We start from the raw sequence: 25,849 nt of genomic DNA on the forward strand, positions 1-25,849 counted from the left end.
TGTTCTTTATCATGGTACCATATGTGGTCAGTTCGGAGACAGTAGTTCTACTTGCTAACAATTGAACTTCTCCTAACCAAAGTGACTGTGTATTCCTTATTGATTTTACTTTTCTGTTACATGACAGTCTATTGCAATGCAGATTTTGGCTATTACTTAATATGTGTCAGTTTCTATTTGTCCATTTATCAGTGACATGTAATGAAATCAGTGTACAGGCAAGTATGTTCTCCTCACTTCGAAACTCGTAACCCTAATTTCGGCACCACACTCGTCGAGCTTGTCGAGACGTTGTGTCAGGAAAGGTCGTATGGCGGGACGTCGTGGTCTGATCCCGTGATGACGTAAATGTTGTTGAACTGTGTTGGGGTGAATATGGCGAAGTCATCACTGCAATCCGAAATCTGTGGAGAAAGTGGATCACCCTTATCCATATTTCCTGTTTTGGCGTTGTTACACGGGGTCGTCCGGACCATGGCCGATCGATGACGTCATTTGTGTTCTGGTAGCGTCTCACCTTGCAGAAATCGTGTTCCGGAGGCAGTGGAAATGTGCAGCCACTTGTCGTTTCCACATACCCCAGCGGACCATCCCAATGGGCTCGTCACGTTGTGCAGACGTTAGTCTTGGCGTGCTATGCTTTTCAATAGCCGTTTAAGTTTTTGAACGATCGCAAGGGCAGGGTTTGAGCTTTCAAAAGTGACAGTATTGTGTGGCATTCATGTGCTCTGTTTCTCTTTCCCGGAATGCACGTGCAACAACGTATATCACGTCTCAAGGACAAAATCACTGACGTCACGGAACGTGGCATGTGCATGCATTCTGGATACAAGTCACTCGTCTCTGAGCCTTTTGTGTCTACACAGGTTTGATAAATTTATATTTTCAGTTTTTGTATGCACAGTTTCTTTATTATGTCTAGTATATAATCATCTGGACTGCATCGTGACAACATCATCTGACCTCAACTTTTTCTGTCCTACTGACAACTTTCTAACATTAAATAAAATAATTATGAAGCTACAATGAAGCTCAGATATTGCTGATTCGACATGATCGTTTAGCACGTTCATTCAATTAAATTATCCGAGGGACATCCTAGTTTCTGCGTTTATTTCAAACCTTTTACACGCTCGAGACACATTTGTTCCCGTTAATTGTTATCATTGTCTTCCTCTATAATGCAGGCATTTTCCCTTCCTTCTTGAAGTAAAGATTGAGACAGAGTGAAAGGAGTAACCACGTGATTAAATTCCTAGCTTTGATAAGTTTGTTTTGTGGACTGCTTCCTGGAACATTCAGATGATCACAGGTTAAAACCAGTAACATAATCAGCAGATTTCATTGCTCGATACTCGTTTGTTCCCGTTAAATATTATCGTCATCCTCTTTCATGCAGGCATTTATTTCCGTTTTCTTGATGTCAAGATCGTGTGAACAGACGAACCACGTAATTAAATTCCTACATTTTATATTTGTTCTGTGGAATACTTCCTGCTCAGGAACACACAAAGAACGTACACAGAGAGCTGTGTTCCATTATTTGGACATACTGCTATAAAACTGCACATTTGCTGGCTCATTATTACCTCTGCTTCTTTTGGATCAAATCAGAGATAACATTTGGAAACAAGGACTATTTAGTAAGTGCGAAAAGGTGTAACTGCATCACGGAGATTGTTACATGAAAGTCATAAAGTAAAATATAACATGGGCGAAGGAATCTTTATTAGTTACAAGCACACTGACTATGGGATTCTGACATTAACTGTAACAGGTGCATTTAATCTTTGATAAAACCGACTAAGTATTCCACAACCAATGGCTGATCTCAGAAACGGTTTCAGGCAAAGAGAGATGATGTTCACACCAAATGCTGGACATTAACTTCTGACTCGAAAACACTAAGGTAAAAACTTAAAATTAATTACGGACCAAAGAGTCATGTGCATGACACTCGATAGGAATTTAACGCCTTTATTATATATTCCATTGGTGCATGACACTCGATAGGAATTTAACGCCTTGAATATATATTCCATTGGTGCAGCATCCCTGGACTCTTCATCCGGCGCTAAACAGCCACAATTTCATAGGAGAGTAATGTTGTTGAACGTAAGACACATACCATTATAAGTGTAGAGAGAATTCATTTGAATAAACTTGAAAAGGTTGGCAGGCACATTTGACATACTTGGAGAGAAATTTGATTATGTCGACTTACTCCAACTGCACACCAGACAGAAATCACATGTATAAAATTTTGCAAACGCTAAACTATTATCTTGTTTGTGGTAATCGTGTATCACGTACATTGAATATGATGAGGAATAGAACAAGTACGTGAATTGTAATTAGTGGATGGACATTACATGGAAGATAATTGCATAAGTGAGACTTCACATCTGGCATTTAGATTGCTAACTATGATCATTGCTCATGAACTAAATGATGGGATTTACAGATGGTTAACCATCTGGGTGGTGGTAACGAGGACCTATCAGTAGATGATGCTTGTATCAAACTTGAAAATGTTTTCCCCAGTCAACATACAATCATTCTAATTAACATACATTGAAACTTCTGTTCGAACATCTTTAATTGCACATATCGTTTATAACGGTGTATCTGTATGGACCTCTGGGGCGGTATTCTAAAAAAGTCTTAAGTCCTAAAAAAAACTTAAGTCTATAAAAATGACTTAAGTTTTCATTGAAAAACTTAAGTTTTGTCTTAAATCACTTCTTTATTCTTAGTCATATTCAATAAAAGTTTTAGACTTAAGTCTTGTTGTTTTTTGACTTAGTTCTTAAGTCTGCACCCATGTAGGCTTAAATATAGGATTTAAACTTAAGTCTATCCAAAATGGCAGCCGCACAGCGTGTATATTTACCAAGATCCAACAGATTCAATGACATGAATGATGAGGAATTACTTAGAAGATACAGACTGAATCAACAAGGTATTAGGTTTTTATTGCAACTTATTGGAGCACAAATACAGCCACTGACTGGACGGAATCATGCTATTGATGCAACAACAAAACTCTTAGTAACTTTGAGGTTTCTGGCAACAGGCAAGTTTCAATTGTGTAATGGGGATGATCACGGGTTGAGTCAACCGAGCGTTTCACGTGCGATATACACGACTGTTGAAGCCTTGTCCGCACCTGCTATGGTGGCACGGTTTATACATTTTCCCAGTCCCGCAGAGTGCCAACGCAACAAGGTGGAGTTTCACCGGACGGCGAACTTCCCAGGGGTGATCGGCGTCATTGACGGCACGCATATACAAATACAGGCACCAGCTGTAAATGAGGATGTTTACGTCAATCGACATCACTACCACAGCATAAACACACAGGTATTTTCTTCACAGATTCATATATTTGTGTTCTCAAAGCTTATTTCCAAATAATCTCACAAAATTTTGAATCGTCGATTTGGTTGTAAGAAATTTGTAAACTTGCCGTGGATTTGTGTTTTTCAGGTAGTGTTCGATCCCTTCGACCGTATCATTGACATCGTGGCACGCTGGCCTGGGTCCACACACGACTCAAGAATCCTCTCTCAGAGTGGTCTCTTCCGTTTAATGGAGAGCAACAACTTGCCAGCTGGGTGTCACCTTCTCGGTGATAGTGGTTATCCGTCTAAACGTTGGCTGCTTACTCCATTCCTTCGCCCAGAACCCGGCAGCCAGGCACGCTACAACCGGTAAGAACTATCCACAACATGTTAGAGTAACCTCCCTTGCTAGTTTGTGAAAACTTGCGATCATAATTGGATACACATAATACGGGAAAAAAATAACCAAATTAAACCTTTGCGTTACATGCAAGTATATATCCAACAGATGATCATATTTATTATCATAATCATTTGAATAATAATAATTTGATAATAATGTGTTTCAATGTAAGAACATTAATTTGGCACTGACACAAAACACTGATCAGATCACATCAAAGTAATTTGTATCTATCTTCAACTTTTTCTAGTTTTTTTTTTCATGATAATGCACATTCTGACAATAATATACCTGAATTTTTTTCAGTAAAATTGAATTCAAATAACATAAGAAGATTAAGGAACCCAAACTCTTACATATCTACTTAACACCTATCAATTCATGCTTCTCTTCTGTAAAGCTGTGTGAACTATTTCCTTTCCTAATGTTGCTACAGTCCCACTGAGCATCTCTATGAAGCATATTAGGCACTAAATAAATACAATAATATCATTATTAACCCCATTCATGTTTTTTTTTGTTTTTTTTTAAACTGGTGTGAACCAAATTTATTTTGATATATTTTGATATTAAGACAACTATTTTCAGAGCACACAAGATCACAAGGAGTTGTGTTGAGCGTGGAATTGGCCAACTGAAGCGCAGATTTGGAGTCCTTCATGGTGAAATCAGACAATCCCCAGAGAGAACTTGCAAGGTAAAAATGAGAAGCTAAATGAAGGGATACAAATATGTCATTGAGAAGTCACTCAATGTAGTAATATCTTGTAAGTGGCTGTAATAAGATGTGCCATGTTCATTGGAGATTTTGTCATTGGGTCATTTCATTTGTTTCAGATCGTTATGGCCAGCGCTGTTTTGCATAATATTTGCAAGGAACGTAATATTCCAATTCCACCAGCTGATGGTATACCACAGCAACAACAGCGCAATGCAGCCGCAGTACCAGCAGTCCTGCCTCCACAAGGTTTGATGGGAGTTCGTTACAGGGAGCAGTTTGCAAGGACTCACTTTCCATGTAAGTCTGATGACATATATTATTGATTGACTGAAGCAACTATCAAAATTATTTCCAACATTTATTAGGACTGGTAGAAAAGATTAGTTTCTGAAACCAACCCAATTTTCTACAATTCAGTATCAATAAGAACAGAACACATGATGCATCCCGGTATATTCTATCAATATACTAATTGCAGTGTTGAGTTATATTACATATAGCAGTTTATAAATAACCAACATGGTAACATGAGAACAATGAACACTGTTCACACACTACAGTAAAGTGTATAAATCAATGCTTATTGATAGAGCTATGTAATCATAAGTATAATTGAAACAAGTGTAGAATTGAACAAAGCTTACATACCCCTACTTCCCATGTACTAATTAGACTAACAATTTATGGAAACATTATTTTTCCTGTGGAAACCTGACATAGAATTGAAATAGACTGCCTCATGTTGCACACACTTTGCAAATAAATAGTCATGTTTCCATGGAAACAGCAAAAAATCCCCCACATTTGAAAAAAAACAACAACTTCCAAATAGCAAAAAGCACATCTATCGGTAATGATTAACATGTATGTGGAGTTTGGTGAACCTAACATGTAAACTTTCAGAGATATGCTCAGGTCCAAATTTAGGGATGGAAGGATGGACGGACAGAGTGAACTCTATATACCCCCCTTACTCTGTAGAGGGGGTATAATTTACACCCTAAACATCAGACTATTAAAGTTTCTCATAAGATCATGCAATTACATTACAATTTATAAATAATTCCTTGGATGTGAAATAGTTTAACAGATTACGATTATGCATCATATGAAGAATTCATTCAAAGGGTTAATAAATATCATCCATTGAAAAACTCAAGATAATTGTTTGCATTGCAATACATTCTAGGATTCATCCAGATTATTCATGTAGGTAAAAGCAAAAGTTCCTATGTTAACAGTTAAGGTTGACTTGTTTTCATTTGTCTGTGCAAAATGGCATCAAGTGTTAAGTGGATCAGACTGAGTTCTAGCACTTTAGAATTATGCTAATATTACCCATGTTTAAGCCTCAAGTTATTCGATTTCAAACATATTCCATATGTACATTCTTTAAATAGCAGCATCATAACAAGCTATAAAACTATAAAACTTTGAAACATTTGACATAAAAAAGGGGCTCAACCTCACCCAATGGTTAATTTCAACCACATACATGTACATCATCTTAAACATCAACACCTGTCTTACGAAGATCACAATTCCCCCTGGCCCTGAAAATCATGTACCGGAAATAAGCTGCAATTTATTCCAAAACTGAAGTAGATAATCATTGGGCATCATCTTTTAAGTGTACAGATAACATTTGGTCATATCAGTCATAACAATATTGGATAATAACATTAAAAGTAAAGCCTCCAAATATGTGAAAATGTCAGATGCAAGTCATGAAATCTGCCATAATTTCAGAGTAAGATAATGTCTTGTACCAACAATTCAAGTGAAAGAAAATCAAAGGTGTTGTTTTCCAATATTCTGACTGTTCATTAAGTTTGTGTTCATCTGTTGTCATTAGCTCTTAAAATTACACAAGAGATGTCTACCTTTGACAGAACAATGATAACATACACAATTTTGTATTTTAGGGATAAGTCACATGCAACAACAATTTCATAACAGCAATACTTGTGCTTGTTAAAGATTGTTCTGTATATTTGGAACTAGTAAAATACACTGATGTCGGCTATGTGAAAAGCTATTCTTCCAATTTCCTGATTTTTGACTGAAGATAAATTTTCTGTAATTTCAGAACCTCAATTTCCAGTAACAACTTCTCTTTTTCCAAAACTGCTGAGGAAGTAGCTGATGTGGAGACTGATGTGCAGGCTGATGCTGATGTTGATGGTGATGCCAATGATGGCTCTAACTCTCTGAAACATAAACGTATATCATCAATCTTGTATTCATTTTAATACATATTTGCTTTTCAATTCCTGTTTTCTGTTCTTATTTTATATCTTAAAAGAAGGTTTTAACTAATTTCTAATTTTACATTATGAATTCACACAGTCATTCATGCATGTAGCTTGGGGAACTCATATAATACTATCAATAACTTATTACCTACTTTTCGAAGGATTGGTCTAGCTGTAGGAGCTGTATGAAGCTTGAATCCAATGACATTGGCCCAATCCCTGTTAGGACAGTGTTATCCCTGCCAATACAGTCCACCACCGCCTCTGTGACAGGGCTTATAGGTGTTGGGGGTGGTCCACCGCCTGAAAATATAGTCAGACTTACTTTGAATTAATTATACTACTATAACATACCGCATTGGTGAGATTAAAAATATTACACAATCAACCCACAGTCACCTGCTCATATGAAATATAGATGATCAATTTTATTCATGGCAATGAACAGATTTACCTCACACAAAACTGAAAGTTGATGTTTTTGTGATTTTATAATTCATACACAATGGTGTGATATTATACTACTTTAGGTTTTCCCCTGTGCTTTTAAAATACTTACATAACTGAAAGAAAGTTGGATTCATTATGGTGAGTAAAATTGTTATGGTCAGTGGGAAAATTTTGGGTCAGTAGAGACCTGGGAACCCCAAGAATGTTTTTAGGCCTTATCCCAGATATATTACTCTTTGTAGGAAATAAAATAAAATAAAATCTAAAAATTACCGGTTGCAGTTGTTGAATTCTTGAATGTGCTGTAAGCACTTTTTCCGGCACTCTTCAGATTCTTCCATTTCTTAATGACCTCCTCTTTGCTTCTTTGTTGGCGACCATTTGCATTGAGGGTGTCTGTGATTTTCTAAGACAAAAATTGGTTCACATTTGGATTAATATTACCTGGATCCTTGGTTTGAAAATACCAAATTTGGTTTTGGCATTCTTCTGTTTCAGGAGAGAACATGACAATTTTCAAATTAATGTAAAAGTAATTTTTCATTATGATGATTGATTTCTCTGATTTAGTATTTGTGTACCATTACTCTGGGACATTAGAACTTGAAGCAAACTACTTTTGGTCTGTAGAAAAGAATGTATGGAATATTTCTGTAAATAAACAATCATTACTGACAGCATAATGCTTTATATTACAAGGAGGGAATTTTTGCAAATCAACCATTTTTTAAAAAATCAGTTTACACAAAAATTGATAAAATGCATTAAATGGTGCTCGTAAATTTCTATACTAATTGATGATGTTGAAGGTTCGTATATATTTCCTATTGTACAATGTACCATCAATTCATGAGGTAATTATACATAATTACGTGTTATCAAATTTATCCTGATAAGACGTTCTTTAACGTGTTGAATGCACTCACCTGCCACGCCTCATGTCGGTTTGCCGAAGTCACACCCGGTCCGAATCTCCCCTCTATTACAGTCTTCCTCTCCTTCACTAATTCTGCTAACAGCAGACATTCTTCTTTATGCCAGTTGGGTTTTCTTTTCTTGCTATCATCGGTCTCGGCCATGCTGACAGATTTCTTGTCGTCTGCGTTCCGATGACAGAAGGGAATCCCCATTTGACGTCACTTTTTATTTTCTTGCATTAAAGAGTTCCACCGGAAGTTTTCCGTTGCTGGTATTTTCCCATTAGCAACGATGCGCACGCACCGCGGCCAAGAACTTAAGTTTATGATCGACTTAACCTCCGACTCAGCTAAGTTTTTGACTAAGTCACTTGATGAATACGAACTTAAGTTTCTGACTTAGCTAAGTCAATTTTTGAAAACGTAAGACAAAACTTAAGAGAAATCTTAGACTTTTTTAGAATACCGCCCCTGGTGTCTGCGTCTTCTTATAAACTCTTTTGTCTAATACACTGTAAAACGCCGTGAAGAGGTGTGTGCACCCCTGGGCCTAGATTTTTGAAGCTGTCTTAGCGCTAAAATTGCCATAAGTGTCATACATTAACATTAACTAACGACCATCTCAGCGCTAAGAGAGCTACGAAAATCTAGGCCCTGGGGCGGTATTCTAAAAAAGTCTAAGATTTCTCTTAAGTTTTGTCTTAAGTTTTCAAAAATTGACTTAGCTAAGTCAGAAACTTAAGTTCGTATTCATAAAGTGACTTAGTCAAAAACTTAGCTGAGTCGGAGGTTAAGTCGATCATAAACTTAAGTTCTTGGCCGCGGTGCGTGCGCATCGTTGCTAGTGGGAAAATACCAGCAACGGAAAACTTCCGGTGGAACTCTTTAATGCAAGAAAATAAAAAGTGACGTCAAGCGGGGATTCCCTTCTGTCATCGGAACGCAGACGACAAGGAATCATGGCCGAGACCGATGCTAGCAAGAAAAGAAAACCCAACTGGCATAAAGAAGAATGTCTGCTGTTAGCAGAATTAGTGAAGGAGAGGAAGACTGTAATAGAGGGGAGATTCGGACCGGGTGTGACATCGGCAAACCGACATGAGGCGTGGCAGGTGAGTGCATTCAACACGTTAAAGAACGTCTTATCAGGATAAATTTGATAACACGTAATTATGTATAATTACCTCATGAATTGATGGTACATTGTACAATAGGAAATATATACGAACCTTCAACATCATCAATTAGTATAGAAATTTACGAGCACCATTTAATGCATTTTATCAATGTTTGTGTAAACTGATTTTTTAAAAAATGGTTGATTTGCACCAATTCCCTCCTTGTGATATAAAGTATTATGCTGTCAGTAATGATTGTTTATTTACAGAAATATTCCGTACATTCTTTTCTACAGACCAAAAGTCGTTTGGTTCAACTTATAATGTCCCTGAGTAATGGTACACAAATACTAAATCAGAGAAATCATTAATCATAATGAAAAATTACTTTTACATTAATTTGAAAATTGTCATGTTCTCTCCTGAAACAGAAGAATGCCAAAACCAAATTTGTTATTTTCAAACCAAGGATCCAGGTAATATTAATCCAAATGTGAACCAATTTTTGTCTTAGAAAATCACAAACACCCTCAATGCAAATGGTCACCAACAAAGAAGCAAAGAGGAGGTCATTAAGAAATGGAAGAATCTGAAGAGTGCCGGAAAAAGTGTTTACAGCACATTCAAGAATTCAACAACTGCAACCGGTAATTTTCAGATTTTATTTCCTACAAAGAGTAATATATCTGGGATAAGGCCTAAAAAAATTCTTGGGGTTCCCAGGTCTCTACTGACCCAAAATTTTCCCACGGACCATAACAATTTTACTCACCATAATAAATCCGACTTTCTTTCAGTTATGTAAGTATTTTAAAAGCACAGGAGAAAACCTAAAGTAGTATCACATCACACCATTGTTTATGAATTATAAAATCACAAAAACACCAACTTTTAGTTTTGTGTGAGGTAAATCTGTTCATTGCCATGAATAAAATTGATCATCTATATTTCATATGAGCAGGTGACTGTGGGTTGATTGTGTAATATTTTTAATCTCACCAATGCGGTATGTTATAGTAGTATAATTAATTCAAAGTAAGTCTGACTATATTTTCAGGCGGTGGACCACCCCCAACACCTATAAGCCCTGTCACAGCGGCGGTGGTGGACTGTATTGGCAGGGATAACACTGTCCTAACCGGGATTGGGCCAATGTCAATGGATTCAAGCTTCATACAGCTCCTACAGGTAGACCAATCCTTCGAAAAGTAGGTAATAAGTTATTGATAGTATTATATGAGTTCCCCAGGCTACATGCATGACTGACTGTGTGAAGTCATAATTTAAAATTAGAAATTAGTTAAACCTTCTTTTAAGATATAAAATAAGAACAGAAAACAGGAATTGAAAAGCATATGTATTAAAATGAATACAAGATTGATGATATACATTTATGTTTCAGAGAGTTAGAGCCATCATTGGCATCACCATCAACATCAGCATCAGCCTGCACATCAGTCTCCACATCAGCTACTTCCTCAGCAGTTTTGGAAAAAGAGAAGTTGTTACTGGAAATTGAGGTTCTGAAATTACAGAAAATTTATCTTCAGTCAAAAATCAGGAAATTGGAAGAATAGCTTTTCACATATCCCACATCAGTGTATTTTACTAGTTCCAAATATACAGAACAATCTTTAACAAGCACAAGTATTGCTGTTATGAAATTGTTGTTGCGTGTGACTTATCCCTAAAATACAAAATTGTGTATGTTATCATTGTTATGTCAAAGGTAGACATCTCTTGTGTAATTTTAATGAACTTAATGAACAGTCAGAATATCGGAAAACAACACCTTGGATTTTCTTTCACTTGAATTGTTGGTACAAGACATTATCTTACTCTGAAATTATGGCATATTTCTTGACTTGCATCTGACATTTTCGCATATTTGGAGGCTTTACTTTTAATGTTATCCAATATTGCTACGACTGATATGACCAAATGTTATCTGTACACTTGAAAGATGATAATCTACTTCAGTTTTGGAATAAATTGCATCTTATTTCCGGTACATGATTTTCAGGGCCAGGGGGAATTGTGATCTTCGTAAGACTGGTGTTGATGTTTAAGATGATATACATGTATGTGGTTAAATTAACCATGGGATGAGGTTGAGCCCCTTTTTTTATATCAAATGTTTCAAATTTTTATAGTTTTATGGCTTGTTATGATGCTGCTATTTAAAGAATGTACATATGGAATATGTTTGAAATCGAATAACTTGAGGCTTAAACATGGGTAATATTAGCATAATTCTAAAGTGCTAGAACTCAGTCTGATCCACTTTACACTTGATGCCATTTTGCACAGACAAATGAAAACAAGTCAACCTTGACTGTTAACATAGGAAATTTTGCTTTTACCTACATGAATCATCTGGATGAATCCTAGAATGTATTGCAATGCAAACAATTATATTGAGTTTTTCAATGGATGATATTTATTAACCCTTTGAATGAATTCTTCTTATGATGCCATAATCGTAATCTGTTAAACTATTTCACATCCAAGGAATTATTTATTAATTGTAATGTAATTGCATGATCTTATGACAGACTTTAATAGTCTGATGTTTAGGGTGTAAATTATACCCGCTCTACAGAGTAAGGGGGGTATATAGAGTTCACTCTGTCCGTCCATCCTTCCATCCCAAAATTTGGACCTGAGCATATCTCTGAAAGTTTACATGCTAGGTTCACCAAACTTCACATACATGTTAATCATTACCAATAGATGTGCCTTTTGCTATTTGTAAGTTGGGGTTTTTTTTCAAAATTTGGGGTATTTTTTACTGTTTCCATGGAAACATGACTATTTATTTGCAAAGTGTGTGCAACATGAGACCGTCTATTTCAATTTTATGTCAGGTTTCCACAGGAAAAATAATGTTTCCATAAATTGTTTGTTTAATTAGTACATGGGAAGTAGGGGTATGTAAGCTTTGTTCAATTCTACACTTGTTTCAATTATACTTATGATTACATAGCTCTGTCAATAAGCATTGATTTATACACTTTACTGTAGTGTGTGAACAGTGCTCATTGTTCTCATGTTGGTTATTTATAAACTGCTATATGTAATATAACTCAACACTGCAATTAGTATATTGATAGAATATACCGGGATGCATCATGTGTTCTGTTCTTATTGATACTGTATTGTAGAAAATTGGGTTGGTTTCAGAAACTAATCCTTTCTACCAGTCCTAATAAATGTTGGAAATAATTTTGATAGTTGCTTCAGTCAATCAGTAATGTATGTCATCAGACTTACATGGAAAGTGAGTCCTTGCAAACTGCTCCCTGTAACGAACTCCCATCAAACCTTGTGGAGGCAGGACTGCTGGTGCTGCGGCTGCATTGCGCTGTTGTTGCTGTGGTATACCATCAGCTGGTGGAATTGGAATATTACGTTCCTTGCAAATATTATGCAAAACAGCGCCAGCCATAATGATCTGAAACACATGAAATGACACAATGACAAAATCTCCAATGAACATGGCACATCTTATTACAGCCACTTACAAGATATTACTAAATTGAGTGATTTCTCAATGACATATTTGTATCCCTTCATTTAGCTTCTCATTTTAACCTTGCAAGTTCTCTCTGGGGATTGTCTGATTTCACCATGAAGGACTCCAAATCTGCGCTTCAGTTGGCCAATTCCACGCTCAACACAACTCCTTGTGATCTTGTGTGCTCTGAAAATAATTGTCTTAATATCAAAATATATCAAAATAACTTTGGTTCACACCAGTTTAAAAAAAACAAAAAAAAAAACATGAATGGGGTTAATAATGATATTATTGTATTTATTTAGTGCCTAATATGCTCCATAGATATGCTCAGTGGCACTGTAGCAACATTGGGAAAGGAAATAGTTCACACAGCTTTACAGAAGAGAAGCATGAATTGATAGGTGTTAAGTAGATATTTAAGAGTTTGGGTTCCTTAATCTTCTTATGTTATTTGAATTCAATTTTACTGAAAAAAATTCAGGTATATTATTGTCAGAATGTGCATTATCATAAAAAAACTAAAAAAAACTAGAAAAAGTTGAAGATAGATACAAATTACTTTGATGTGATCTGATCAGTGTTTTGTGTCAGTGCCAAATTAATGTTCTTACATTGAAACACATTATTATCAAATCATTGAATTTATATTATTATTATTATTATTCAAATGATTATGATAATAAATATGATCATCTGTTGGATATATACTTGCATGTAACGCAAGGTTTAATTTGGTTATTTTTTTCCGTATTATGTGTATCCAATTATGATCGCAAGTTTTTACAAACTAGCAAGGGAGGTTACTCCAACATTTTGTGGATAGTTCTTACCGGTTGTAGCGTGCCTGGCTGCCGGGTTCTGGGCGAAGGAATGGAGTAAGCAGCCAACGTTTAGACGGATAACCACTATCACCGAGAAGGTGACACCCAGCTGGCAAGTTGTTGCTCTCCATTAAACGGAAGAGGCCACTCTGAGAGAGGATTCTTGAGTCGTGTGTGGACCCAGGCCAGCGTGCCACGATGTCAATGATACGGTCGAAGGGATCGAACACTACCTGACAAATACAAATCCACAGCAACAAGTTTACAAATTTCTTACAACCAATCGACGATTCAAAATTTTGTGAGATTATTTGGAAATAAGCTTTGAGAACACAAATATATGAATCTGTGAAGAAAGTACCTGTGTGTTTATGCTGTGGTAGTGATGTCGATTGACGTAAACATCCTCATTTACAGTTGGTGCCTGTATTTGTATATGCGTGCCGTCAATGACGCCGATCACCCCTGGGAAGTTCGCCGTCCGGTGAAACTCCACCTTGTTGCGTTGACACTCTGCGGGACTGGGAAAATGTATAAACCGTGCCACCATGGCAGGGGCGGACAAGGCTTCAACAGTCGTGTATATCGCACGTGAAACGCTCGGTTGACTCAACCCGTGATCATCCCCATTACACAATTGAAACTTGCCTGTTGCTAGAAACCTCAAAGTTACTAAGAGCTTTGTTGTTGCATCAATAGCATGATTCCGTCCAGTCAGTGGCTGTATTTGTGCTCCAATAAGTTGCAATAAAAACCTAATACCTTGTTGATTCAGTCTGTATCTTCTAAGTAGTTCCTCGTCATTCATATCATTGAATCTGTTGGATCTTGGTAAATATACACGCTGTGCGGCTGCCATTTTGGTTAGACTTAAGTTGAAATCCTATATTTAACCCTACATGGGTGCAGGCTTAAGAACTAAGTCAAAAAACAACAAGACTTAAGTCTAAAACTTTTATTGAATATGACTAAGAATAAAGAAGTGATTTAAGACAAAACTTAAGTTTTTTTAAAAAAAACTTAAGTCATTTTTATAGACTTAAGTTTTTTTTAGGACTTAAGACTTTTTTAGAATACCGCCCCTGGTCAGAACAATGTCAGTGACTATGTTAACTCCCATACTTGCAGGGCGGCAATCCTCTGGCCGTTGATGAAACGCACATACTGAGTATAAGTCAGTGAATGTTTCATATAAGGATAATTTCCCATGAAGGATTATATATAGTGCTTTAATTATGACAATAAGCATACCATGATATCACACATTTTCTTGTGCCTAAGCTCAGCGACTTTGATGAATGTCTGCTCTGTGTTTTATATCGCATCGTAACAGTTCGTTTATGTCTGACATTACGTAAAGAAAAACTTGATTGCAACGACATTTTCAGACTACGCTTGTATTGTCCTAGGCACGACATAGTTTGTTGGAACAACATGATATAGGCTCACAGTTAAACTAAGAGACGTGTTAACATCACTAGGGGTGATGGGACTACACCTGATATCAGAGCTAGATTTTAAGACCTTGGTGTCTTCGTAATAGTTCTTTAAATAATTTGCGGTAATATGGAATTTATGAATATCCGCATAGTAAATAAATGGAAAACCTTGTCTGCATTTTTCTGGAACATTTCAGTCGTGTGGTTTGTATACGTACATAGCCATTCTTTTGTTAGTTGCACAGTTTCATTGTTAGGAATATAAATTAATATAATAATATATTTAAAAAGTTAATGTAAAAGAAACCAAATCAGAAAATGATGCAAAAACAATGTGGGGTTAATTTCGGTCTTTGTCTGCAAACCTATCATGATTCAATTTTGGAATATATTATGTACAGCAGAACTCCATCCATATCGTGACTAAACCAGGTGGTACGTTAACAACAGATTTTTTAAAATATATATTTGAAGCATTATATTGTTAGTTACATTGACTTCTTAATGAAGCCCGTGCATTCACAAAACGTAATGTACGTCATATGTAAAAGTATAGTGTAATTTAAATGACGTTGTCCTATTGAAAACATGTAAAACTTGTTGGGGAAAGTGATTCCAGAAGCATGAATACCTAACATAACATAAAATCAAGAAAAAATAGAAATAAAGATAGAGATTTCTTCATACAAGATTCATTGCCACTCTGTATTTCTGACTGATGAACTTGGGCTTATCTCGGGATCTTGTCTTGAAAGTCCAGATAGCTTTCAGAGATTCCTGTGAGAAAAAAAAAAAATACATGACAGCTTGTCTTAATATGTAGAGGGAGTGGATTCATACTGTACGAGATGAAATAATTACTTATCTTATCCTCTCAGTACACTTGAAATGAGTTCTTTTCTTTGTCATGTCACTGAATTCAATTAGCACATATTCTGAAAAACATAAAAAAATACATTCAGTCTTTTCATTTCAGGTATAGAATTTATCAGACACAATAAGAATGTAATGTATGTAATAAATATGAATCATGATTTGAATAAATAGGCTATTTATATAGTGTCAGCAATACCTCCATCAAAACGCTCAACATGGCCAAGATATCGAGCTGCTCTGTGCAGCAACTATGGCGCCTCAACCTTGTCACCAGTCTTCAACTAAATGAAACATGCACAACATAAGTATTTATTCTCATAGGCTTTCAGAAAGTGTAAACCATCACAGTGAAAATCACAAGCAGCACAAATATGTAGCTTGTTCACAGCTCTTAAGGTTAATGTGATATAAACATTAAGATATACAGTGAAAGGGGATGCATTATACTCAAACCTGTACATACCTCAAACCTGACCTTCTTTGCTGAGAGACACTCATCCAAGTTGTAGCCAGTCCACTGTATTTTAACTTTTTCCTTCCGTACTGACAATACTTTGACTTATACCTGTTTTTCATCAAGAGGAAAGGAATTATGATTTATGGAAACAAGAAGGTTTACACAAATATTTATTTTCACTCTTTTGAGAACTTGAGAATGCGCCGCTGACATATTCCTGGTTTCATGTTTAGTCGATATGACAGCAGAAAAAAGTGTATGCCTGTTCTTCCAAAATAGAGTACTAATATTAAAGTACTATCAACGCAAAGCACTAACACTTTCAAACCTATCAATTTTGGCGTTGTAGGCCTTTCAAGATACAGATATACAGCATCGCTTCAAGTATGAGAATCAAACTACTGCAGTTCTTTGAGCAATACAAAAAGGATTATCCTTCAAGGAGTTTCAGCATGTAAGAGACTATTGATTCTGAGTACAAAAAAATGATCAGTACCTTAGCACACGAAAATACTCCTAAGAATGGACGTAACTGAAACTTCCTTGAACAATCATGAATGATAACATACCAGAAGCCGTCATCTCTAATGCCTCCATTATCATGTGGCCGACAATTTATCTTGTGGCCGACACAGAAGTAAGATATTTTCTGATTGCCCGCAATAAAAACTGACTTTGACGTATACTGTGTGTCGGGCAATGGGATTTTTGAACGGGGCATTAGTTCTTAGGGGACATACACTTTATTATGTATGTTAACTGTAAAAACTGTTTCACTTTCCCCGTTACGGCGTTAGTTGTCCATTTTTAGTTTTTACCAACAAACAAAACAACAATAACAAGAAGAGTCCAAAAACATCTAATTACAATATGAAGAACATGAAAGGAAAGCGGTGTGTCCATGTGGAATACCGCTTCATCTGAACCTTGCTTGCAAAATCCAACAAACAAAATGGTTTTATGAATACATTTTTGGTCTCTGCGTCCATTTACCACGTGTATCAAATTCACTATGTAAATTGTGTAATCGCATATGAGTCAAATTAATGCAACATCAATGTCAGATAAATATGAATTTTGTTACAAAAAAGTTACAAAGAGGCAGTTGTTCAAACAAGACCAATTATGTTGCGACTCTAGTGTTAATTATTTTTGTCATTACGAAAATGTTTTCCTTACGCGAGTCTCAACTGACAATTAGTTAATGTGTCCACGACGTTGATCCTTCTGAAGACACGAAAAGCGATAAAGCACAAGGAACGTTGTTTCATATGTTATTCTGTTTTGAAACGATAGCCTTCAGACGAAGTGTGCTCAATTAACTACTTACATATGTGCAAATGTGTGTAAACACCCTTGTCATAAAAGGAGCCTTCTGTATATTTGAACTGAATTTGACAGTACAGAAAGATCGATTCAGTGATCATTGTTCAGGTTCAATGGCCAAAGCACCTCACAGTACTGTATCACACATTACAGTTGAAAGGAACATGCCATATGGTCAAAGAGCTACTTTTCTAAATGACCAAAAGAGCTATAAAACTATGGTATAACATAACGTAAATTACACTGCCAAAACTAACAGACGTAACATTTTTTCCCAAATAATCAGTAGAGCCCCACATTTTGGAATGGATTCATGAATTTATAAAATTCACCACATCATGATGAACGTACAACATTCCCACCTGGCTGCCGTTATCCCTTCAATTAAGCCTTGACGACAGCTAACGGTCCTTAAGGGACCCAATCCCCATCATGAGTGTGAGTCATGTTTAATCTACTAAATTAAACCTGTCCCTGATACTGGCATTATCTATCCACATGTATCATTTATTATTCGGTGGATCATCAAACGTCGGCGTTTCCTCCTCAAACAAGCTTTTATGATTAGGGCTTTAGATTTTCCATGAAAGTAGCGATGTCAAGCGTAAATTTCATGGAAACGATATAAATGGGTCTTTGAAGACGTTCAATCTGTTTGGTTTCATGGGTATGCAAAGTAATAGTGGATTCGCATCCCGGTTCGCCCGGTGTACGCGTCTACGTTTGTAAACTGGTGTTACTTTCACTACATAGGTCTTGCTGACGTGGCTGACATTTGTCATCGTAGCACAAGGCCGTAGGTCGATGCTCATGATGTCGGTCACTGGGTTCTCTGGTCTAGACTCGATCATTTACAAACAACTGTCACGTTTCTGGAACAATGTTGATTGGTACGTAGAACAACAAACAAACTGCATCGTTATAGGACGTCCTCATACGTTATGGTGAGCCTTGTGGTGTAAAAATATTTGTTCCGAGCAGCATGTATTCAAACTCATTAAGTCACCTATTCAACTAAGGATGCTCAATCGTAAACGCGGTACTTATAATTTGAAAAACATCCACTATAAAATGATTTGTTTTCGAGAGTTGTTAACATAACTTCCGAATATGATTGTTGTTTTTTTTCTCATGTGTGGTTATCTCACATGTGCAAAAACTAGAAATGTTTTGTTACAGACACATGTAGACAAGGTTTTGAAGTGAATGAATTTCCTATGTAGTTATCCATACATTTCCATGTGTCCACAGACTTTATAAAGAGTTATTACAAAGATACCGTGGCTTCATGACCACTGTGAACACCGTTACAATAAAGGTTTACGTTTCGTAATGTCAGTTCATACATATAAACTCGCTGAAGCGATGCAACGTAAAACCCAGAGGAGAAATACATCAAAGACGCTTAGCTCAGTCACAAGAAAATGTATTCTTTCATGGCATGCCCATTGTCTTAATTAAAACACTATATAATAATTAATAGGAATGTATCATTATATGAAACATTCACTGACATATATGCTTTTCATCAACGGTCAGAAGATGAGGGTTCTGAAAGTATATGAGCTAAGATAATTACTGCCATCGTTCATGACATGTACATGAACACAGAGTAATAATATGGACGCAAATGGGTCTCTCGGGAATGAATGCAGAACTATGTGGGAAGGGTGGACAGGCAATGTAATTGTGATTGCATATTATCTTATCCCGACTGCGAGAATTGATGCTCATATTGACATTTACAGAGCAGTTTCATGTCCAGACTCAATTACCTACAAGGTGCCATCAAATAGTCTCATAGACCCTAAACGGCAGTGTTTCTACTACCGGCAGCACCTTGTTGCAGTGCTGAATCCTTAAAGGTAGCCAATCTAGTTTTTCCTTGGACTCTGAATATCCCACATATGTGGGGTTATTTTGCCACGTGAATGGAATTGTTTGTTTCTATGATAAATTCTGTATGACCAAACACTATCCGTGACGTCAAATAGTATGTATAATGTCATGTTAAACAACGAAGAATACATCAAGCACTTACAGTAGACATTGCTTTTGTGTTGAGAGAGAGTAGGTTTGGTTTAATCTCGCCTTGAGATGTTTTGCACAACCTATCTGCTTGAAGAAAGAGGGCAGTGTGAACTTATATAGGTTTAAGACATGAATGACTTTTGTAAAACGCACGAGAATGGATATTGTGATGATAAACCCAGACCGAGTTTTTCTGCGAAATGAAATTCGATGACACAGTTGCTTGACCAAGGGCGGACGAAACCCTTCTGCAAGGCGATTTACATTGTTTTAGACGAAAGAGTACCTAAGAGAGCTCAGAGACCATATCATGTCCATATAGTCACATCGTCACAAACTATATGTGGATTTATAGACGTTCAAATAGAGGTTTCAGTGCATGTGAATGAGACTGATTGTACGTTGGCTTAACTGAACCGAGGGCATTTGGGGCAATTCAGTATCCAGTTTAATATAAGTTTATAATCCGCTGACAGCTCCTCGTTACTAACACTCAGATGGTTAACCACCTGTAAATCCCATTAATCAGTTCATGGGCAATAATCAATAGTTAGCCATCTCAGCTGCAGATTTGACAGTCTCTGTGCCACTTCGTTTATTGCAATTATCTCCTATGTAATGTCCATCCATTGGTTTCAATCTGTGTACTTGTTCCCTTCCTCATCACACTCAACGTTCTTCAACTTTATACACAATTACCGCAAATACGATAACAGTTTAGCGTTCATTAAATGTTTAGATGTCATTTCTGTCTGGTATGTAATTGGAGCAAGTCAGCATGTATCAAATTTACTCTCCAAGTGTGTCACGACTGGCACCTTTTTAGATCTTTCATGTTGATTCCGTCTCTACACGTAAACGTGTGTCGGGCGTTCAACAACATAATTGTGCTATCATTTGGAATTGTGGCGGTTTAGTGAAGGATGAGGAGTACAAGAATACTGCACCAATGGATTCTACATGCAAATCTCTTTTGCAGTGTTATACACATGACTTTTTGGTCCGTAATTATGTTTTCACTTTAATTATATTTATGTCTTTACCTCAGTGTTTTGAAGTCAGACGTTAATGTCAAGCATTTGGTGTAAACATCATCTCTCTTTTCCTGAAAATCGTTTCTGAATGACTGCAAGTATTGGTTGTAGAACATTTCCTTTGAAATTTAGGTTTTTTTTGTCAAAGGACAAGTGCATCTGCATTTTAAAATGCTAAAGTCATTTTGTACCAATGTACCAATCACTTTTTGCGTTTACTAAATAAGTACGTTGTAAATAATTAAACGTTAATAAATGTTATATATATATATCTGTGTTTTGATCCAAGAGAAGTAAGGTAATAATGAGCCAGCAAATGTGCAATTTCATAGCAGTATGTCCAACCATTAGTTTAAGCACTCGTAAGATTGGGGCATAGCCCTTTGTGTACGATCTGTATGTGTTTCTGAGCAGGAAGTAGTCCAAAAAACAGATATGTCAAATGTAGGACTTTAATTACTTGGTTGTTCTCTTCATGTTGTCTCAATCAAGAAAACGGAATTAAATGCCTGCATGAAAGAGGATGACGATGATAACATTTAACGGGAAGAAACGTGTCTCGGGCGATGAAACCTGCTGATTATGTTACTGGTCTAAACCTGTGATCATCTGAATATTTCAGAACGAAAAAACCTTTTCTTAAATATTGAAGGTCAGTTTAACCTGTTGCGAGAACTCTCAAATAACATTTCCTTTTGCAGACAAATCAGACACCAGATATCTGGGCTACCATTTGAATTATACATGGAAATTAGCGCCCCCTTGAATAACTTGTTGAATGAACATGCTAAACGCTAATAAATGTCTATTCAGCAATATGTCAACTATGTGACTTCATACATATTTCATTTCATGTTAGAAAGTTGTCAGCAGGACAGAGAAACTTGATATCAGCTGATTAATTTTTATTGGGCTTAGTTTCAAAGTGGTGAGAACGAACTTCTCGGTACACTGATTCCATTACATTTCATAGATTTCATGGACAGACACTTTTTCATATACTACTCACAAAAAGTAGGGAATATTGAAGTTAAACAGAGCGGTAAAACACAGGAATACAGATTTCTTCGAATACTTTAGGTACGTTTGAGGATAACGACTTGCCCATTTAGCATGTTACACATTTACAACCTGGTGTCGTTAGATCCAAAGACATTCTACCAAAACAGAACGGGGTTGGGTAAGAAATATCGCACCATGTTTCACAAGTGCAAATGAAGAATCAAGGTTTACCTTGGACTTCAGTGACGAGCGTCATTGTGTCTGGCCACGCCCTTGTGAACGCCAGCAGTCATGATTCCACATGATCGACGTGGAAGAGCCTATTATAGGATCACTATAACGGGCCCTACCGATCTTCATACCTGCCAACGGCAGATCACTTTGTGTCTACTACCGTAACCACATCATCACGTACGTCACACGGCCTGCCGTTTTCACGCCTCTTTTTCCAAGATGCCACAACGCCAGGGTCTTCAAGTGCTCGCGTTGTCCTTGACCCTCTCCGGCCGCACAAATCCAAACTCTTCCATGGCCAACGATGTCCCCCGCATATGTGCGGTATGCTCGGACGATGGGTGCAGGGGCGGTACACCCATGTCAAGACTTGACAGAATTGGGCGTGACACTCCAAGAGGTATGACACTGGTCACCTCATTAGGATTATTTATTATGAGACGTCGGTGCCACAACGCCAGGGCTCAGTGTGCTCGCGTTGTCCTTGACCCTCTCACAAAATCCAAGTCATCCATGGCCAGCGATGTCACCCGCAACGTCCTCCCCACATATCATGTGTGTGATATGCTCGGACGACGGGTGCAGTTGCGGCACAAACACCATGTCGGGACATGACAGAACTGGCTGTGGCGCTCCAAGAGGAATGACAATGGATTAGTCAATATGACATTGTGGCCTCCTTAGACGTCCTTACCAATGCTTGTCTGTCAGCTAATCTTTAACACGAATCATTTTATTTTCTCTGAGCATTAACGTCATCAGGACACAATATAAAAATGATATCATGAGTCAATTCTTGCCATAATGGGTTTTCTAAGCCAGATCACCCAATGAATCCTGACAAGTGGTAATCTAATACAATTTCTTACAGTTTTGAGGCCATGAGAAATAACGGTACTTCAATGCAATATTGCATTACTGATAGACTTAACATGCTAACTATTGAGGATTTTTAAAAATATGTGTTAACCAATCACCGAAAACACTAATGAGGAACCAAAGAAGTACTTAATGACCAAAAACGTTTCCAACAGAAACAACAAACTCAATGTATTTTGCGGTTCCCATGTTGACAAGTATTTAAGACCACATTTTATCAGTCGTTAACGCGTTCAAAACGAGGTTGGTGCAGTGAAAGCCAGTGTTCAAATACCATGTTTTTTTAGTTTTATAAAGGCTAGTGCAACGGCCTGCTATTCAAGTTACGGTAATGTAGCGTTAATTCCATGAAGGCATGGAGTAAAGGCAGATGCTAGCTCCTTGATCCCACGATGTTTTTCGAAACAATTTTTCATGAACCGTCCGACTAAAGATAACATCACATTGCAACAATTCAGATCTTTTTGATAACCAAATTGTATTCTTCTGTGTGTAGTTATTAAGACCTCACATCAAGTGCCACACTTAGAGGAGAGCATCTTATCGTGGTGTAATCCTTATTTGATCCAACTTTGTAGAGGTGGCAAAATGATTCGGTGCCAGAGATCTAGAAACATAATTGGGGTTTCGAGAGATCATGGCTTTCTGACATGCCAAAAGAACACAATTATTCAGAGTGAATTTCAGCGCTTTAGACGACAGTGTCAACCATACCCCACTGTAAGACAGAATGTCACAGGCAAACAGATCAGCATCTTTAGAAATCACCCATACCATCACAAAAGTTTACAGCAATATTTCAATGGACAATAAAGCAAATGGTGCTCATAGGCAGTGATGTAATAAAGATGTCCTTAATACAGCTGCATGATACATACAATAGGCTACATTCTTAATTATTTCATCATAATTAGTAGTCATAAGTGACATAACATTATGTCTTACTGGCATGTATAGGAATGCCTAATATTATTAAGAGATTTACATTCTGACATACCGTCAGTTTCACCTTCTACTTTACGGTTTCAACAAAGCGGACAAAATTTTTCGTCCCTGATAATATCCATCGCCCTCCTGGCTTCTATTTCTAATTGTAAAACTCCACACATTGAAACTTGCTAATAATCGTCTATACTTCTAAGTATACACCACTCCCTGATGTGCCTGTCAACCTTGAGTGATTCGAAAACAACATCCAGCACTGCCGCTCTGACACCAACAACTGACCACTTTCCGTCAGCGGCAGAATAAAACCTTGACCTCGGGCATGCAGGTTCCATCAGTGTAGACAGAATCGTCTGTCCCTTCACTTTAACATGTATAGGTCTGTGTGGGTCATCTTAAAACTGAGAGGCAACGTAGCCACGGTTTTGTAACACGGTTCTACACGATTGAAACCATTCACCAACTGTTTGTCTGTCTGCATTGTGATGTCACTGCTTATCACTGGTTGTGAAACGTTACCAGCTTGTTCCATTTTCCAACATGCAAGTGGTCGCGTATGGTGTTACAGAGATTTCCGTTTACTCTATATCTGAGTGAAACTGAGTGACTTTAGTTTTACGCCGTACTCCTGGCGGCGGTCTGTAAATAATCGAGTCTGGACCAGACAATGCAGTGATCAACAGCATGAGCATCGATCTGCGCAGTTGCGAACGGATGACATGTGTCAACCAAGTCAGCGAGTCTGGCCACCCGATCTCGTTAGTCACCTCTTAAGACAAGCATAGTCGCACTTTATATCAGAACAACTTTCAGACTGCACTAAATAATTAATTGAGAACATGTTGAATGATCATTGAATTGATCGAATTCATAGACCTTTTAACATGTGGAACATTTGACAAAAATATGTATCACGAAAGACAGACTACAATTTTGCGTGTTCAGTGCAATAGTGATAAACTTCTATGTGTTGGATGCCATGAGGACTAAAATATAACATACCTTTGATTTCCCTTGGGTTTTTAGATTTGGTTATAGGGCAATATGGCCTACTACACTTGTTACAAAAATAAACATCACAGTGGTGAATGGCACAAGTTTATTCTTGCACAAGTTTATTTGTTAGGCAAATTAACTGGATCAAGGTGTCTAAAACATCGATCTACCCTGTCTCAGATACACTGCAGAAACATAGTGTCAAGCGTAAATGCTGTTTTTAAAAGCGTAAAGGGCACTGAATGGCTCGAAGTGTCAATGATGAAGTTGAAGGTGAACAGGTGGTCATTTAAAAATCAAGAAAACCAACCAATTATGTTAAAGATCAATCCTTTAACGTTATACTTTAAGGTTTAAAGAAGAAAACAGGTTTTAATCACCACAGTGTCTGACTTGGACATTTGTGAAGGGCCTTGTCGAGCCTTTTCCTCCCCATTGAAGATCTCAAGTTCGTTCTTTACGACGCGTATTCAATTCACAATGATGTTGAGAATGAATGTAGTCTTGAATGTGGAAATACAATACGGTTAAAGAATTGTCAAAGGTTGCTGAACATCATGTAATGTGTCATCGTTTCTTAAAACAGCAAGGAAAACCATTGCCAACAAAACTATTTACTGTAGCCTTCAGAGTGTATTGTGTGCTAACATTTTCTGTTTTACCGACATTACTTACCATTATTCAAACATATTATATTTGTAATTGCAAATTGTTTGCTGAACGTGAAAAATGTTGATTTAAAATCTTGCCGTCATACGCTGAAGGTTTCAGAGGCACTGCAAGTGATGGTTCTCAGTATGGTGGTCTGATTATGGTCACGGGCGATCTTCAGCTCATTGTCACGTGATTGTTCCCATTTAACTGTATTAGAACTATTCAGTCACATAATGGAACAAGTTCGCCCGCACACAGTCCCTACAACTGTGTATTGAAACTGCAATAAGAAACAGCATCATTTTCACACATCAATTCATTAAATATGGTGAATTTAATATGTACTACATTAACCTGTGTATGGAGGAGGCTGATGAAATCTCACTCCTGATTTCCTGTTCACAGTATTCCTTCACTTCTGTAATTG

General features: G+C 37.1%; 4 protein-coding genes across 4 annotated transcripts; 2 read left to right on the plus strand and 2 right to left on the minus strand.

Moving 5' to 3' along the window:
- The first annotated feature begins 2,865 nt into the window (after positions 1–2,865).
- LOC137296490 (putative nuclease HARBI1) lies at positions 2,866–6,715 on the plus strand. Its single transcript, XM_067828279.1, has 5 exons — positions 2,866–3,363; positions 3,490–3,713; positions 4,336–4,444; positions 4,585–4,765; positions 6,558–6,715. Coding segments are annotated over exons 1-5 (1,014 nt in total). The 3' UTR covers positions 6,560–6,715.
- On the minus strand, positions 6,562–8,252 carry LOC137296502 (nuclear apoptosis-inducing factor 1-like). Its single transcript, XM_067828305.1, has 4 exons — positions 8,100–8,252; positions 7,447–7,579; positions 6,876–7,026; positions 6,562–6,676 (listed from the first exon to the last, which is right to left on the minus strand). Exons 1-4 carry the CDS (start codon positions 8,250–8,252, stop codon positions 6,562–6,564), a joined length of 552 nt encoding a protein of 183 aa, XP_067684406.1.
- Positions 8,253–9,049: 797 nt separating this feature from the next.
- On the plus strand, positions 9,050–10,727 carry LOC137296503 (nuclear apoptosis-inducing factor 1-like). The gene is made up of 4 exons (XM_067828306.1): positions 9,050–9,202; positions 9,723–9,855; positions 10,266–10,396; positions 10,611–10,727. Exons 1-4 carry the CDS (start codon positions 9,050–9,052, stop codon positions 10,725–10,727), a joined length of 534 nt encoding a protein of 177 aa, XP_067684407.1.
- LOC137296389 (putative nuclease HARBI1) lies at positions 10,644–14,408 on the minus strand. Its single transcript, XM_067828185.1, has 5 exons — positions 13,911–14,408; positions 13,559–13,782; positions 12,803–12,911; positions 12,482–12,662; positions 10,644–10,731 (listed from the first exon to the last, which is right to left on the minus strand). Coding segments are annotated over exons 1-5 (1,014 nt in total). The 3' UTR covers positions 10,644–10,729.
- Positions 14,409–25,849: the final 11,441 nt, after the last annotated feature.

Source organism: Haliotis asinina, chromosome 9 (assembly GCF_037392515.1).
Source record: "Haliotis asinina isolate JCU_RB_2024 chromosome 9, JCU_Hal_asi_v2, whole genome shotgun sequence".
Taxonomy (NCBI): domain Eukaryota; kingdom Metazoa; phylum Mollusca; class Gastropoda; order Lepetellida; family Haliotidae; genus Haliotis; species Haliotis asinina.